The sequence below is a fragment of the Theropithecus gelada genome, chromosome 6 (assembly GCF_003255815.1).
Source record: "Theropithecus gelada isolate Dixy chromosome 6, Tgel_1.0, whole genome shotgun sequence".
Classification (NCBI taxonomy): domain Eukaryota; kingdom Metazoa; phylum Chordata; class Mammalia; order Primates; family Cercopithecidae; genus Theropithecus; species Theropithecus gelada.
Genome location: NC_037673.1, coordinates 115698600 through 115716754, shown reverse-complemented (window position 1 = coordinate 115716754; position 18155 = coordinate 115698600). Strand labels below are relative to the sequence as shown.

Genomic DNA, 18155 nt, shown 5'->3' with positions numbered 1-18155 from the left:
GGTAAGTATTATACATAAATGAATTCCTGCCTGTTTTTTCTTGGTGGAAGAAAGAGGCAGGACCCAGACTAGAAAGTATGAGAGTCCTAGGTAACTGAAGAAACAATTTCAATTAAGGAGAGGAAGTAGAAGCTAGGCCATCATGATTTTTTGCTATATAGTCATGCAGGGCCACAGCTTAGTGGAAACTGCTTCTGAAAAGTATAATTTATGCCAACATTGCTACTAATAACTTTTAAATATTTTAACAAGATAGTAACTTTTCTAACTTCCTTTTAATATAGCTTCATTCAAAGAATATTCATCAATCATGGTATAGATTTTGGCAATAATTTTCTCCTAAATAATGAAGCCGAATTCAAGTTTTTCCTACTCTCTCATGTCCCTCACCAACTGCTTGACCTCCCAAAACATATATATATCCAAGCCCACATACACCTATATGTCCAAGCATATGTTCAGTGTAAACGTCAGGGAAGAAGTGAATGAAAATTCATGAAGAGATAAATCATTTTGCTGAGTTTCTCTCTTAAATGTACGCATAGGGCTTTTTTTTTGACATTTTCAATTTATTCAACATCAGTATAGAATGAAATAAGTTTTCAGGTACTATATATTAAAAATAAACCTACTCCTCATGCCCTCCACAATTGAAAAACCAAGATTATCACACATGGGCTAACACATGAAAAAAAATACAATTTTAACATTAGAAAGTTTTTAAAAGGGGATATAATTGTTTAAAATATTTACTTTTCACTTAGAAAAAAATATTAACTTTTCATCACTTAAATCACTTAAATATTCACTTAAAATATTTACTTTTCATCATGAACACTTAGAAATCCAAAAACTCTAATGGCCGGAATCATACTATGCAAATCATAAAGCAGCCTAATTTGAAATGTTTTTCTAGTCATTTCAAGCCATAGTCTGATTTTCTATGATTAGCACTGACAGTGTTTCATTTTTACACACTTTAAAATGTTAAAGTCTAAGGGTCAGAGATATAAAAAACAAAGAATTTAAAAGCAGAATAAAATAGCAGAGAGAGTTTTCTAAACTGCTAATCATTGTTTTAAATCAAAAATATGGCTTGATCAAAGGAAACTTCTCAATTTTCTATAAATGCCAAACAAAATAAAACTGGCCCACTGTACCCCAGCCCCTCAAAACAACACAAAGCAAGCTGAATGATAAAAGCCTATTTCTAAAGCTCATATCTTGCCTGCAAGACTGGGAGGGCTATGAGAACTGATGGCTGAAAGAGCTTTGGAAAAGCCCACACATTCCATGGAGAATACCACTACCTGGTGGGGGCTAGGCATAGCAAAGTGCCTTCCTGCCAAAGAAAGAAGAAAGAATCTGTATTTGGGATAGAACAAAAACCAATATTACAGTGTGTTTCAAAACAGATGAAAGTTTCAATAGTAAAATATTTAATAAATTTACATAAGATCATCGTTTTAATTGTTGGTACAGGAATATCTTAAAGATTAAAAACTGCACCAGAAACTTTAATATTGCATTTTATCATATAACTATTTGTTCATGCTTTCACAAATGGTCTGTAAGAAGAACTTTCTATAACTAAATTAAAATGTAATTACATTTGAGAATGATATCACTCAGATAAATAAAGCTTCAGTCTTAAAAAAATTTTTTTTAACTCACCAGGTAAAGCTTTTGAATGTGTCTGTTCTTTGCTAGGAACATGTGCACCTCCACCAAATACAGCAGACCACATTTTTTCATTTAGAGGATGGGCCACAATCCGAAATAGCTCATTACTTGAATGTGTGGCCAGGCCATGGATGAAGAGACTAAGATACACTGCTGTGAGAATTTCACAGAGCAAGACTGTAAGCCCTGACTGGGCTTCCTCGCCAGAAGAATTCAAAAGTCGAATTAGACAAGTTATTCCTAGAACAACAAACAAACATAGCTGTCACTGACCATAAATTTTTAAAATTAAAAATTAACTATATTTTCCTAATTTTAGGAAAAAATGTATTGTATCAGGATTTAATACTGTATGTTCTTCCCTAGATTCATAGAGTAGTAGCAGTTATTACAGTTAATGCACAAATAGGCTATTTGAGAGAAACATTAAAAATCTTTAACATTAAACATTAAAATCTTTAATGACTGAGATCTGATAGATAAAATTTCATAGACATGTTTTTCCAGTATGACAAAAGCAAAATGATTTAAAAAACGGTATTACAAAACATTTGAGTCACATTAGTATAACAATCACGGAATACTAATGTTAAGTAACTGTATAATTCAGAATGAGTGGTGAATACTGAACTGGTATCAATTCTAACAATATTTAATAATGATTATCAAGCGGCAAAACTAAAATCGTCTTTTTACTTATCTAAGATTATAAACAAGACTAAGAAAAAAATGATCTACACATAAAAATTATACCTGGCCACTGAGCTGGTGATGTATTGGGAGTTATTGCTTCATCTAAGCTTCCTGTTTTCAAAGAATGTCGATGAGGAAGCAGTACCGTCTGATATACCATTCCAGTAAACTGATTTGTTTGAAATGAACTAAGAGAAGAAAACAATATTTAAATCTATAAACTGTATATAATATTTTCATGTTTCAGATCTAATTTCAAGACTATCAATTTCTGCTTATTGATTATACTGCTAGTACATCTAAGTACTATACTGTACAGTCTAGTGCTATATGAAAACAAAGTATTCTTTAAGTGTAAATATACACATTTTCTAAATTAAAACACATTTTAAGAGATAGAGTAAGTACAAATGAGAAAACTAAATCACTATGTACTACAAGTAGCAAGCTTACATATTTGACTTAAAAACATAGTTATCTGGTTGAAAATGAAGTCACTTTAGGCTCCCTTTTATGTATAATGGCTAGTTTACCCTACATCAGGCACTGTAGCAGGTACTAGGCATATAAGGAATAACAATGTTTCTGTCCCTATAAAATTTACTCTAATAGGGGAACAAAACACAAATAATGTTATCATACTGCTCTTAAAAGATGAAACCTATGCATACGATGCTATCAAGGCAAAATAGAGGAGTATTTCACACAATTTGAGAATTCAGAATAAGCTTCCCCAAGTAAAAGATGCAAAGCGAAGACTAACAGATGAATGAACAAAAAAACTTGCAGCTTGACATACACTATGAAATAATTCTGACAGAAAATGGTATAAGGAATTATGTTAAGTCCTTTAGAAATGCCTACATCATACATTAAGTACATGAATATAATACTTAAATATATCACATTTATTGGTGTAAATGTGTTATGATTGGCAAATCTCATTGGTTATAACATTGTGATGCCTTTGTAGTTTCTCTTTACTTTCCAGTTTCAAGATGGCAGAGTAACAACAAAAAAAACCACCCTTATTTCTACAGAAATCATAGATAGGAAAGATAAAAAGAAGTTAATGAAAATAAAGTCTAAATAATAAGAAACTGAATTACTGAAGGATCAGGGTTAACGAAATCAAGTTGAAGCTACCTTGGGAAATACACAACCAGGGTGGTAAGTAAGGCTACCCACAGAAAATTCAAAAACAAAATTGATAGACAACCAAAAATCAATAAGGAAGGCTGACACCATGTAAGAAATAACAAACTCAACAAAAGATCTTCACCTGAGAAACCCAATTTATCAGTAAATTAAAGTACTTCATACTCAAAAAAAATTTTTAAATCAAGAAATGTTATAGAAACAGAAGCAACTATTAAATTCAATGAGATCTTGAAAACGAAAAACAGTATTTCTAAAATATAAATTCTTGCTAAATAAGACAGGACATTGCTGAATAATGAATCCGTGTTTGGAAAATGAAGCTAGAATTTATCCTGAAATGAAACAAAAAGAGATAAAGAAAAGGAACATAGGATAGGAAAGTTAAAAGAACATTAAGAAATGACCCAGAAGTTGCAATATCTGTTTAACAGGAAAGATAGAAAAGAGATGAGACAATATTTGAAGAAATAGAGTATTTCAAAGAACTAAAGATAGATACAGAAAGACCCCAGAGGGTAACAAACTATTTTTTTAAAGCCTAGATAAATTACAGTAAACCTTTATAACATAAAGAGAAATACAGAGAAATATCCCATACATCAATTATTTGGTAAAATTTTCTCAATTCCAAGTTACTTCCTCCCCTGTGCTCCCTGAACCTGTTACTATCTACCGTTTTGTTGTAGTTACCATTTTAGTACTATGTCATATTGCATACATATCATTTATCAGCTCACATGTTTGTCTCTAACTAGACTGACCCTAAGAAATAGACCTTATTTTATTATTTGCATTAAAATTCTCAGTGCCAATCACAATGTCTGACATAAGGCAGTGATCAGTAATAGGCTGCTAAATAAGTTATACTGAATAAAGGTTTGAGATTCATTTGCCATAAAAATTTCAAAGATGAACAAAAAGTACTCAAAACCTCAACCATACGCTGTTTGCATTATTTAAAATAGACTGTTTTATATAGTTCTAAATCACTAACATACAAAATATGAAACCTCATTGCTTACTGTAAGCACTCTTAAATTTCATAAAAAGATAGTTACCTGTAGTTATGACTACCACAAAGGCACTGATAAATACAAGCAGAAAGTGAGGCTGCTAAAGTATGCATTACATATACCTGGAAAACAAAAACAAAATTAAGTATAACCTTTTTAAAGTACAGATTTTTTTTTTTCAAGACCTACTATAATCAGCATTCTTAAAAGAATGAAAAAATTTTTGATTCTTTGCCTTCATAAACTATTTCCATTTTTTCTATAACACTCATTTTTATCTACATGAGTCTCACTACAGAAAATTTAAACAAAACACACTGAAGCCTTTAGCAGAAATTATAAAACACACATTTGCTGCCTAATTTCTTTTTCTAGAGCAAAGGGGAACAGATGTCAGCTCTCCAGTAGAGCATGAACCGTGTATTAAAGTAAGCCCTCCAACACTCAATCTGCTTTTTCCTCAACCAAAATATGAAGAGACAGTCTGATAACTGACAGTTCACCAATGGATAGGTCACTGAAGAATATGCTACCACATATTCTAGTTACCTTAGAAAACAATTTGAAGAGACTGAAACTAGAGAAAAGAGAAAGGATATAAGGTATGAAAGGCAGTAACTGAAAGGCAGTGAAGTCAGGCATTTGTTTTAAGGAAGAGAAGACTCTAAACAAGCATGGCAAGTGCCGTCACATTAGGTAGAACTGAGGATGAAGGAGAAGTTTCAGCTAGGTAAGAAAGCAAACTAGACTAGAATATTCTGATTGTGAAGTATGCCAGTCTTTTTGTAGATAAAAATGGAGAATGACATATCAAATCTAATTGCCAAATTTTCCTTGAAATGTCAATAAAACGTGGTATGAATTAAGAGATAATATAAAATTGAAGATGACAAAAACTATGTATGGGACTTGCAAAAATGATCACAATATTTTGCAGCTTCTGCAAGAGAGAATTGGACCTACTTCTCCACTCACTGTATCTAAGCTGGGCTTGACTTGTTCGACCAAGAGGACCCAACAGAAGTAAAGTGTGAGTTCTGAATCTATACCTCAAAAGGCCTTGCAAATTATATTCTTGCTGCTCTTGAACCCCTGAAACCACCACGTGGAAAAAATCTAGGTGTGACTGGGCCATGGGGTGCACAGACATTTGATCGAACATTATTTTGGATGTCTGTGAGATGTTTTCAAGTAAGACAAACATTTGAATCAGACTGATTAAAGCAGATTGTGCTCTGTAATGTGAGTAGACTCAACTGACAAGAACTGAAAAGAACAAAAAGGCTGAGTAACTCGCGTCTAACTGCACTGAGCTGGGACATTGTTTTTCCTGTCTTCAGACTTGAACTAAAACATCAACTCTTTTTGGGTCTTCAGGCTGCTGACTTTCTGACCTGAACTTAAATCACAGGTCTCTTGGTTCTCAGGCCTTCTGATTTGGACTGGAACTACACCTTCAGCTCTCCTGGGTCTCCAACTTGCCAACTGCAGATCTTGGGACTTTTCAGCCTCCAAAACCACATAAACCAATTCCTTATAATAAATCTCTCATTATATACATACACATACATACTGATTCTGTTTCTTTGGTGAACCCAGACCAATATATTAGGCTTGCCTGCTGGAGGATGAGATATATATGACTCAGATTCTCCTGTCAGTGCTGTCAACATGTGCCAACCACCAGAAATGTAAATGATACCATCTTAAATCATCTAGAACCCAATTAATCCACCAGTTGACCAAAGATGAATGAGAGAGTCCAGACATTAGTACAGCTGGCCCAAAACAAAGAACTAATGAACCAACCCACAGAATCATGAGCAAAATAAATGATGGCTTTTTAAGCCACAAATGTTTCAGGACAGGTTTGTTTTTTTTTTTTTTTTTTTTTTGCAGGGGTGGTGGGTGGGCGCAGAGTTTTGTTCTTGTTGCCCAGGTTGGAGCGCAAAGGTGCGATATTGGCTCACCGCAACCTCTGCCTCCCGGGTTCAAGCAATTCTCCTGCTTCAGCCTCCCGAGTAGCTGGGATTACAGGCATGTGCCACTATGCCCGGCTAATTTTTTGTATTTTCAGTAGAGACAAGGTTTCTCCATGTTGGTCAGGCTGGTCTCCAATTCCTGACCTCAGGTGATCTGCCCACCTTGGCCTCCCAAAGTGCTGGTATTAGAGGCATGAACCACCATGCTGGCCTCAGGACAGTTCTTAAGCAGCAAAAGCTAACTGATACACCACAGGTATGCTATAATTTGAGTTTTAAATATGAAATATAATTTGGCTAAAATAAGCACAATCTGAAAGAAATTAAATTCCAAACTGTATAATAAGCACTATGGGCATTTATACTACAGAGCAGTACAGAAAAATAAGTAGTGAAATTCAATTGCAAGGATTAAGGTAACTAAAGAGGCTAATATTGTAGGAGAGTCCACCATCAGGCAAACAGAAAATCAAATTGGTGTGATATAACCTGTGAGGTGGATGAGAGCTACATGATAGTCTATTAAAAAAACAAACGAACACTCAAAAACAACTCTAGGGATATATGAAAATAGTCAATGTCAGTTATACTTCAAAAGATTTCAGTATGTCTGGAAAGTAAAGATAAAATGCGACATTAACAGCAGATAGAGTAACGATGAATAGGATGCTTTGGTGGATTAGACAATTAACTATAATAATATAATTAGTTGCATGCATTAGTATCACACAAGGAGCATCTTTAAAAATATACATTCCTGGGACATACTCTCACAGACTGATTCAATAAGTTTGGAGTGAACTTGAGAATCCAGACTTTTAACAAGCACTGCAGGTGATTCTGTTGTAGCTGGTTCACAAAGTACTGCCTACCCTAGAGGAATAATGGGGGCAAATAGTTCACATTATCCCTAAAATGTGGATTTCTTTAATATTAATAAGGGAAAACTTCATTTGCATACTAGTGCCTTTACATTAAAATATTAAATTTCTATATTTAAAAAACAATGAGCTTTTTGGTTAAATGTACTACTAAAGCAATCACTCATATTCACCTATTTTTCTCAAAGCAGTTAGACTAAATAAGCACTGTGATAAAAAAAAAATTCAAGAACTCTATTGGGTATAAGTAACATGAGTAAGATAAGCCAGTCTACAACCAGAAGATTTCTTTAATAGGAATCAACATAAACTTGATAAGGTAACAATTGCTATGCTTAGTCTGATGTTTAAAATTACTTTAAAAAAAAAACAACCTTAATATTTATCTTGCAGTTCTATCACTGTATAGATGAATTGAAAGCTTGAAACCAAGCATACTTACTTTATTGCTTTGGATATCAGGGTGGGGTGGTGAATCAAAGTTTATTATGGCATGGAGAATATCATGTGTTAGATTACTAAGGTGCAATAATGGATTGGCAACTACTGTTTTGGCATTGGCTGTACAAGCAAAGAGGAGAGGCACTGAGGTTTGCTCTGACAGAGGGCTAGAAAATAGCGGTTCTGACGTTTCCTTAAAAACAAAGAGGGATAAAACGTTAACCAACTATTTATAGTTACAAACCATTACTTCAGTAAATCAAGGGCTCTCTAAAACACTTCAAAACAATTAAAAAATAAAAGCATAATAGAAACTTAGAGTTAGAAGGGATGTGAAGAAGTCTGCATTCCAATAATCATATTTAAAAACAAGACATTGGCCAGGCGCGGTGGCTCACGCCTGTAATCTCAGCACTTTGGGAGGCCGAGGCGGGCGGATCATGAGGTCAGGAGATCGAGATCATCCTAGCTAACATGGTGAAACCCCGTCTCTACTAAAAATACAAAAAATTAGCTGGGCTTGGTGGCGAGCGCCTGTAGTCCCAGGTACTCAGGAGGCTGAGGCAGGAGAATGGCCTGTACCTGGGAGGCGGAGCTTGCAGTGAGCCGAGACAGTGCCACTGCACTCCAGCCTAGGCAACAGAGCGAGACTCCATCTCAAAAAAAAAAAAAAAAAAAAAAAAAGACATTTGAGGGGGGACAGAGAAGGAAAACAAAAACAAGACAATATCCTTTTGCAATAAGAAGTCTCAAAAAAAAAAAAAAAAAAAAAAAGAAGTCTGTCACCCTACAAGGCATTCAGACAACACTTTGGAGTGTGAATAAAGCAGGTCATAAGGCCTGATACTGAATTGCCTGAAACTACTATAAATACCCAACTTTACTAATTCATAATATGAAGGACCACACAAAAGGGAGCATTCCCTAAAGCGACTGTAATGAAGAAAATCAAGTCTTAGTATTCAAAACCAGAAAAGCAACACCAAAAACAGATTTAGACATGTACTATTTTTGACTATCAAGTAAACTACATACCTGCTGAGATTCTTGCAAAAGCAAAATCAATTCCATTCTTACAGATGCAAGACCCCCACCATGGGATCCATGAAGTATGCAGTAACTAAGAAACATTCTCAAAAGTGACTGATACTTCAAGAGCCACTGTCTTTTTTCCTGAAAATTTTCTCTCAGTTGTTTCACTTTCATTTGATGAGGCAAATCTTCAGCATCCTCATTTAATCCAAATTCACCTTCATTTCTGCCAAATGCAGACTGTAGTTCTTCAGCATCTGAGCAAAAGTCACAAGTCCTCTGAAGAGCTATCACCTCTTTTTCAAGCCAGTGGTATAGTTGGTAACGCAATTTTCCACCATCTATTTCATAGCCGGTAGATAAAGTACGAAGTTCTACTGTGAGAATCTTTAAACATGCTCTAAATTTTAATTGAACTGCAATTATATCTTCTGATGGATTTATAATGTCATTTTCATCTAGTGTGCTGAAAGATTCTGTGTAGTTAGAACTTACATCATCTAACTTTTTATCTGTTTTTCTCTGTAAAGGTTTTAGTTCTTTCATTGAAATAGGGACATCCTCATTTTCTTCATCATTATCACTGTCCCATTTTAACTCTAAAGAGTCATCCTGAAATACAACACTTGGTTGGCTCCAGTCAAAAGAAAGAGTAGAGTTTGATTGCTTCTCTGAGGAACCCTCTGAAGAAGATCCAAAACCATTTATCAGTGACTGTGACCAATCAATGGCAGAAGACTTATCTTCCCTTGCATCCAACTTTAATGGAGAAGAAGGAGAACTGTCTTTACTAGTATCCAGAAAACTAGAAGCTCTACAAAAAGGTCTTGTTTTCTTGATGACTTTAGGCATCTTTGATAATACTTCCAAAGCCAACATTGGGCAGCCAGCTTTTAAATGAGCACTGGCAGTAGTAAAAAATAATCGTCTTTCACTTAAATTAATTGTTCCTGCCAGTCCACTTTTTCCTGTTAGACTCATATGTGTGGAAAATGTATCAGATGATCCAAAATGACGTCTCAGCAAAAGAGGATGTGTTCTTAGATAATTGTAGAAATTAAAAACTGTAGGATTACAGGCTGATAAAACTTGATCTGAAAGTAAATTCATTTTATGAGCCAAGAAAAGTTGTTCAAGAGTTGAACTGTGTGTTTATATCACAGTGTCTTTTCTCTCTCTACTATGACACCTTCATCTACAGGGTCTTTTGACAAAATTTTACTAATAGGCCACAATGATCCATGGCACTGAAGAGACAGCATCATATGTATAATGGACATGTTCTAACAAAGTAGGAAAACAAAGATTATGCTTCTTTCCCATTGAAACAAATCTCTTCAGGTAACATTCTAGGATAATTTAAAACATCCAGTTATAGACTCTTAGTTCTTTTTCTCCTACTTCCCTGGATACTTCTCCTCAGTCTGCTTTGCTAGTCCTCCTCATCTTCTCTACCTTTGAACGCTGAGAGTCTCCTGGGGTTTAACTGCTGACTTATTTTCTATATATATTCCCTGAGTTGAATTCATATAGTCCCATGACTTTCAATAACATCTACACGCTGATAACTTGGACGTCATCTCTATCTCCAGTCCCAACTTCACACTGAAAATCTAAACTCCTGTATCCAAAAGCCTACATTTCATTTCTACTTACATGTACTGCTTCAGGACCTTTTTATTTAGCGTGCCCTTGACTAAAACCACTCTTTACCTATATCTACATTGATTAACTCATTTCAACCAGTTCTCTGCTCAAAGTTCACCTTATCAGAGAAAAGCTTCATGATCTAAAACAATACTTCCCCGTATCATTTACCTATTGTTCAATCTAAAAAGCCAAGAGTTACCTTTGACTCCTAATTCCTTTACACTCCATATCAAATCCAGTCCTATCTAATCAATCTTAAAATCATATCCCAAACCCAACCACCTCTCTCTGCCTCCATTCCAATCATTCTGGTTAAAGCCACTATTATTATTTTTTTGCAATTTTCTTCTAGAATAATACAAGTTTAATTGATAATAAAAGTATATAAAAATGTACAAATGTACTAGTCCCAAATCAAAATACAATTTTTACATTAATATGTGTAAGTATGAGAAAAGGTCAGGTGCAATGGCTCAGGCCGGCCGCAGTGGCTCACGCCTGTAATCCCAGCACTTTGGGAGGCCGAGGCGGGCAGATCACGAGGTCAGGAGATCAAGACCATCCTGGCTAACACGGTGAAACCCCATCTCTACTAAAAATACAAAAAATTAGCTGGGTGTGGTTGGGGGCACCAGTAGTCCCAGCTACTTGGGAGGCTGAGGCATGAGAATGGTGTGAACCCGGGAGGTGGAGCTTGCAGTGAGCCGAGATAGCGTCACTGCACTCCAGCCTGGGTGACAGAGCATCTAAAAAAAAAAGAGAAGGTGGGTCAGGGCTGGGCATGGTGGCTCATGCCTACAATCCCAGCACTTTGAGCTCAGGAGTTCAAGACCAGCCTGGGCAACATGGTGAAACCCCATCTCTAGCAAAAATACAAAAAAATTAGCTGGGCACAGTGGCACACACCTATGGTCCCCACTACTCAGGAGACTGAGGTGGGAAGATTGCTTGAGCTAGGGAGGTGGAAGCTGCAGTGAGCTGAGATAGCACCACTGCACTTCAGCCTGGGTGAGAGTGAGACTCCATCTCAAGAAAGAAAGACGAAAGAAAAGAGAAAAGAAAAGAGAAAAGGAAACAGGAAGGGAAAGGGAAAGGAGGGCAGGAACAGTGGCTCATGTCTGTAATTCCAGACTTTGGGAGGCCGAGGTGGGAGGACAGCTGGACGCCAGGTGTTTGAGATGAGTCAGGGCAACAAAGCAAGATACGGCATCTAAATTTTTTTTTTTTTTTTTAATAAAAACACTTAGAAAGTGGCTGGAAAAGGCATTTACATTTTCCTTCATTACACAGAGGCTAGTTTGAAAATCTTTAGCTTAAATGGCTAGGAGACTTAAACAAATGAGTCAACCAGCTTTCTCAAAGGTTTAGAAAGTAAGACAAAGGCCACTTCCTGATTAAATGATACCACATCACAATCTATAAACTAGACCCTTTTCCAATTGGTATTCCAAATAATATAATATGTATTTTATCAGCTACCAAACACAATTCAATCTATGAAAAAATATCTGAACAGTAAATCTCCTTTTTATATGCATCTATATAAAGAATTCCATTTTATACTGGCCTCTGAGAAAGCTTTAACAAAGAGGATTTCTAAAAGAAAAGGTACTAGTAGACTCAAAAGAGTACATAAGCTCTACCAGTTCATAACAAGACAGTCAAAAAGTTTATCTAGCTAAAGATTTTCTAATCGTATCACTTAAGTCAACCCTTTTTTACACTGAACACATTTTTCACTATAAGAATTCTAAAACTGATTGACAAACACACTAAATTCAACCTAAGATTTAAAAACTGGTTTTATAGCAGTATTTCTTCAATATGTTTATATTCAAGTGTTGACAATATTTATGTTCAATAAATCTATTCTGTAAAAACAGAAAATCCAAAGTTACTTGTTTTCAAAGGATTTATCTTTCTGGAGGAAAAAACCCAACAACCAACCAAAAACTGTTATAAAGACCATGAATTCAATTTGTTTGTATTACCCTTACCACCTGATAGAGTGATCTGCACATGTAGCAATTACCAATAATACTCTTAATCATTAACATCTTAGAAGTGCAGCTTACCATCATTCTCTCTGATAGGTTGCTTTATTAATGTTTCCAGAGCACCACTATAATCTTCCAAAATCCAATATGCCATGCTCCGAAGAAAAGGATCATGATGCATATTTATGTTCAATGAACACCGTTCGCTGACAGGAGAATCGATTCCCAAAACTTTTTTATGTAAAATAGATTTATATGTTGCAGATGTATCAAATTCAGACTCATAGAGTCTTGCTATTACAAGAGCCAACTGAATGTCATTCAATTTCTCAAGACACACCTTTAAAAAAAAATTGTTTTTAAATAAGCAGGAGCAGGTTTCATTTTAGTATAAATTCAGTTAACTCACTAATAACTGGAAAAATATAAGGCTTTATAAATATCCAAAATTAGCAAAGAAGGATAAGAAACAAAACATATGCTGCTTGCTTTTACCAAATCTACTTGACAACATTTAATATTTGCAAATCTACCTTCTAGTACTAAATATATATGTGCAAAAATTAAACTAAATGAGGAAATAATGGATAATTTAAATGATATCAGTTTAAGCTATATTATTTTATTTTTGTCTTGAACCTCTATTAGTTTCCATCCACCCCGGGAGACTTGAGTCTCCATATTAAAAGGATATTTTGAATTACTTGTATGAAACTCTGAGCAAAAGGACAATTTGAGACAAATGTTATATCTTAAATATTCATAATTTTTTTAAAGTTTACTAAGAAATAATCAGTTAAGGATTTTCTAACATTCATCAAATAATACAGAGCCAGATATGGGGTTCAAATAAGTTTAAATTGGTAGGACAAACCTTTTAATTTTTTGAATATTCTTAAGAGTCAAATCAATTACCTATCTCAACCAACTAACAAACACCATTTGGTTAATCTTAATTCTGTATAAATACCATTCAAGTTAACACATTTTTAAATGTCTCTATTAAATATTAACAGTTATTTTAGATATTTGGCCTTGTATTATTTCCAATAAAGTTGAATTTTAAAAAATTAAAATTTAAGCACTATAGAGCTTTAAAAGATGACATTGCTATTCTTTGTTATTTAAATTTCATTAATTACCTCAATTGCATCTCTGAGGCAACCAGCTAAAAGAAAAAATGCTGCAGAATGTTCAAATCTTTGTTTGCCTAGCAAAGAAAAAGCATTCTTTAAGGCTGCTTTACGCCACCTTTCATCCTCAAAATTGTGTCCAAAAAACTGTGTCATCCTGGTATTTTTTTCAGCTCTATACACGAAGAAAAAAAAAACGGTATGAAAATTTTGGAATACAATTTTTTTTACATTAGAATCAATTTTCTTAAGTTAGGATTTGGCTAAGGCTCAACAGAAACATCTGCCAGTTCATACCTTACTATATATCTGCTTCTTTTCCCAGTAAAAATTATATTAAGTAAACATTTGTTACATAAATCTCAGAGATTACAAAAAGTTTTTCTTTCAAAATACAAAGAAAACTACATTAGCAAGACTGTGAAAATTACTTTTACATCCATGCAAAATGTTTAATTTATATTAACTTGTGTGCCACCATTGAAACTCATCAGTAACTTTTCACCCCTGCCCATCTGAGAATGACCTAAGAGATAAAAATCTAAAGAATGTGCCTTGAATCAAAACCACCATAAATCATCAAGTCTCTTCCCCCCAAAGGTTGCTGTTCATGTGGGTCATCTGAAAATAAATTCAAACAAATGATGAACTATTTATGGTAATCATGTTCACCAGTCTTGCTGAGAAATGAGAGAGAAAAATTCTAAGTGAATTCAGCTCAGAAAGAAGGTGGGGCCCACAGGAAGGAGGTAGTTTTGTGGGGTACGCTGGCCCACAGCACAGAGGTAGGTGCCTGTTCCAGACTCCACCAATTAATTCCTCTCCTTCCATGTCCCAAGTATAAGTTTCTGGTTTAGTTACCCGATATGTTTTGGCTGTGCCCCCACCCAAATCTCATCTTGAATCCCCACGTGCTGTGGGAAGGACCCAGTGGGAGGTAACTGAATCATGGGGACAAGTCCTTCCCATGCTATTCTTGTGATAGTGAATAAGCCTCAAGAGACTTGATGGTTTTACAAAGAGGAGTTTCCCTGCATAAGCTCTCTTTTGTCTTGTCTGCTGCCATGAGACATGCCTTTCACCTTCTGCCATGATTGTGCGGCCTTCCCAGCCACGTGGAACTGTATGTCCAATAAACCTCTTTCTTTTGTAAAATGCCCAGTCTTAGGTATTTCTTTATTAGCAGCATGAAAACGGACTAATACATTACCTTTGCTTTATAGGAGCATGAGAAGTTCTTAAGCAAAATATTGTTTCTGGATTGATAAATCTGAAAATTAATTAAACTGACCTCATCAGGTTTCTTCCACTCTGAAAAACACTTGGGGCTTTTTCCTTATGAAATCTCTCTCTTAAATACAAAACAACTAAGAATCTACATGAATCAACATCAAGAACAACAAATCTTACTTCATTCATTTACTTCTTATGAACAGGTTTTCACATTGAAGCTTTTTTTTTTTTTTTTACCTACCTATATAATCCCCAAATCACAGCTTTCTTTTTCATTGCAAGGTAAAAAATGGCAGCATCTAAAGGATCATTCTTTCTATAAAAGGCTGCTTTAGCTACCTATAATCAAAAAATATTGATCAAAAATTCACAGAAACAGTTTTGAACAAGTAATTTCCTTCATATGCAAGGCTGGCACATATCCACTGAATGTTTAATAAAATTTTAAAAATATGTACATGAATAATGTGTGCATGTATATATAAAATAGTAACAAAAGTGACTTATAGTGGTGGCTTCAATGGTTACAGAGAAGAAATAATAGGACTATTGCCTTTCATTACAAGTTATTTTGTACTATTTTTACATTTTTCTAAACATATACACATATTATTTTCTAAAGATCAGACATATACTACTAACAAGTGTGTCAATTAAAAACTTGGGAATTAGAATACACATTTTAAAACTTTAGGTATTTTGAAATACGTTATAAATGAAATATAAATAAAGACTATTCAAAAGTCTTTTGCCGCTTCAAAAACAAAAGGGAGTAATGGCAGAGAAGATATGAAATGCCATTTAAAGAAATGTCCAAAAAATATTAATTCACTTATACACCAAAATAAAACACTTACTTTTTCTATGCATTTGCGTAAGATGCGAGTATTCCGGACCCACCACCCCACACCCATAGCTCTTAATTCAGACCAAGTGGGATCATCTTTCTGCATGGCTGGCAACATGTTCAGCAGTTCTTCTTCTGCTACTGAGTGAAATGCCCAAGCAAAATGACTTGTAGACAGGCCTGAAGAAATGTCAAAAATGATGTTTATAAAAAATATAAATACGCTTATATGATTATCAGAAATGTATGTTCCATATTTTCAATATAAATGTGTAAACTTCTATGAGATTCACAGTTTAAGATTAGAAATATGGGCTTTTAAAAATTTTTGCTTCTTCAAACAACTATATCACTACAATGAGCATATATATGTTTTGTAGAAATAGCATATTTTTTTGAAAGGAAAAGAAAAAATGCTTATGGCAAATTCCACTGTGCTAATGTATTTATGATCCTTTTTTAAAAATGAGAAACACTTAAAGCATTATTTTATGTTGATATATTTCTATCTTGAAAGCTGCTTTTCACCTTCCTTTGGTCAACATTTGTTTTGTGGATGTAATTCCAAGGAATTAATAAAAAAGAATCAAGTAAGCAGTTCAGGTTGATGAATGAGGAATAGCACTGTAAAGACTCCAGAATCCGAATGTATACATTAAATTCCAGCTCCAGCTGGGAGTGGTGGCTTACACCTATAATCCCAGCACTTTGGGAGGCCTAGGTGGGTATATCACTTGTGGTCAGAAGTTTGAGACCAGCCTGGTCAACATGGTGAAAACCCTGTCTCTACTTAAAAAACATACAATTAGGCCAGGAGCGATGGCTCATGCCCGTAATCCCAGCACTTTCGGAGGCCGAGGTGGGCAGATCACAAGAGCAGGAGATCGAGACCATCCTGGCTAACACGGTGAAACCCCATCTCTACTAAAAATACAAAAAATTAGCCAGGTGTGGTGGTGGGCGCCTGTAGTCCCAGCTACTCGGGAGGCTGAGGCAGGAGAATGGCGTGAACCCGGGAGGCAGAGCTTGCAGTGAGCCGGGATTGCGCCACTGCACTCCAGACTGGACAACAGAGCGAGACTCTGTCTCAAAACCAAAACAAAACAAAACCATACAATTAGCCGGACAGGTGGTATGTGCCTGTAATCCCAGGTACTGAGGAAGTTGAGGCAGAAAAATCGCTTGAACTGGGGAAGCAGAGGTGGCAGTGAGCCAAGATTATGCCACTGCACTCCAGCCTCGGTGACAGAGTAAGGCTGTGTCTCAAAAATGAAAATAAAAATAAAATTCCAGCTCTATTGTTACTATTAAGTTGGTACAAAAGTAACTGCAGGTGGTTTCTGCCATTAAAAAAGGCAAAAACTGCAATTGCTTTTGTACCAGCCTAATATATTCATATAATCTCAGATAAGATACATTGTCTCTAAATGCCTCAATTTCTCTGTATATAAAATGCAAATAATCATGAACTATCTTCATATAATCTTAGATAAGATACATTGTCTCTAAATGCCTCAATTTCTCTGTATATAAAATGCAAATAATCATGGAACTATCTTATAACATAGTTTTGATAATTAAATAATATAGTTATAAAATTTAGAATAGAATCTGTCACACAGTAATTATTACTCCATATCACCATATTAGTAAGATATTTGTATATTTATACATCATTATTTATGTCAGTAATTCTCTCAACCCGATGGAATACACATGTTTATTGCTCTGCTTCTATTTTGACTTTTCATAATATATTCTGTTTAGCATTACTAGGTAAAGTAAATAATTAACTATAGGATGTGGCTTTGAGATACACGGCCTCAAATTTTTAACCTAAGTCAAGCAAGGAATTACCTCCCATGCCAAGCAATGTGAAATGCTTTCTATATGGAACACTGAAAATAAATAAAAGGTTAAAACAAAACAAAAAAAACCCTACATTGTGAATGGACTATTATTCTAAATCATTTTTGTATTCCTGTCATCTCTCTAGCAACTTCAATACATTTTCATAAATAATTAAATAATCTGATTTAGACATCAGTAAGATGGCAGGAATAGAAGTCCCAGGTTTCATTCCTTGCCATGATTTGCATATTTATATCCCTTCATATTTCACGGTGAAACTTAACCTGCAATGTAACAGCATTTACAGGTAGAGCCTTAAGGAGATAACTAGCCACTGCCCTCATGAATGGGATTAACGTCCTTATAAAAGGGATCAAGAGAACTAGGTAGTCCTTTTCACCAGCTCCATCATTTAAGGATGTAGCAACAAGGTGCCAACTATGGAGCAGAGATCAAGCCCTTACCAGACACCAAATCTGCTGGTGCCTTGATCTTGGACTTCTCAGTCTCCAGAAATATGAAAAATAAATTGTTCCTATTTATAAATTACCCAGTCTA

The 18155-nt window shown here is 34.9% G+C and overlaps 1 protein-coding gene across 5 annotated transcripts in view; it reads right to left on the bottom strand.

Moving 5' to 3' along the window:
• Nucleotides 1-18155, bottom strand: part of DMXL1 (Dmx like 1) — a 175984-nt gene that overhangs the window by 69265 nt on the left and 88564 nt on the right. For all 5 annotated transcript variants that reach the window (XM_025388442.1, XM_025388446.1, XM_025388447.1 and 2 more), the window contains 9 exons: nt 15757-15926; nt 15141-15238; nt 13676-13841; nt 12612-12873; nt 8890-9980; nt 7856-8047; nt 4596-4672; nt 2437-2564; nt 1675-1923 (listed from right to left, as the gene is read on the bottom strand). In XM_025388442.1, the coding sequence (XP_025244227.1) occupies nt 1675-1923; nt 2437-2564; nt 4596-4672; nt 7856-8047; nt 8890-9980; nt 12612-12873; nt 13676-13841; nt 15141-15238; nt 15757-15926 (2433 nt within the window). The remainder of the gene's footprint in view (nt 1-1674; nt 1924-2436; nt 2565-4595; nt 4673-7855; nt 8048-8889; nt 9981-12611; nt 12874-13675; nt 13842-15140; nt 15239-15756; nt 15927-18155) is intronic.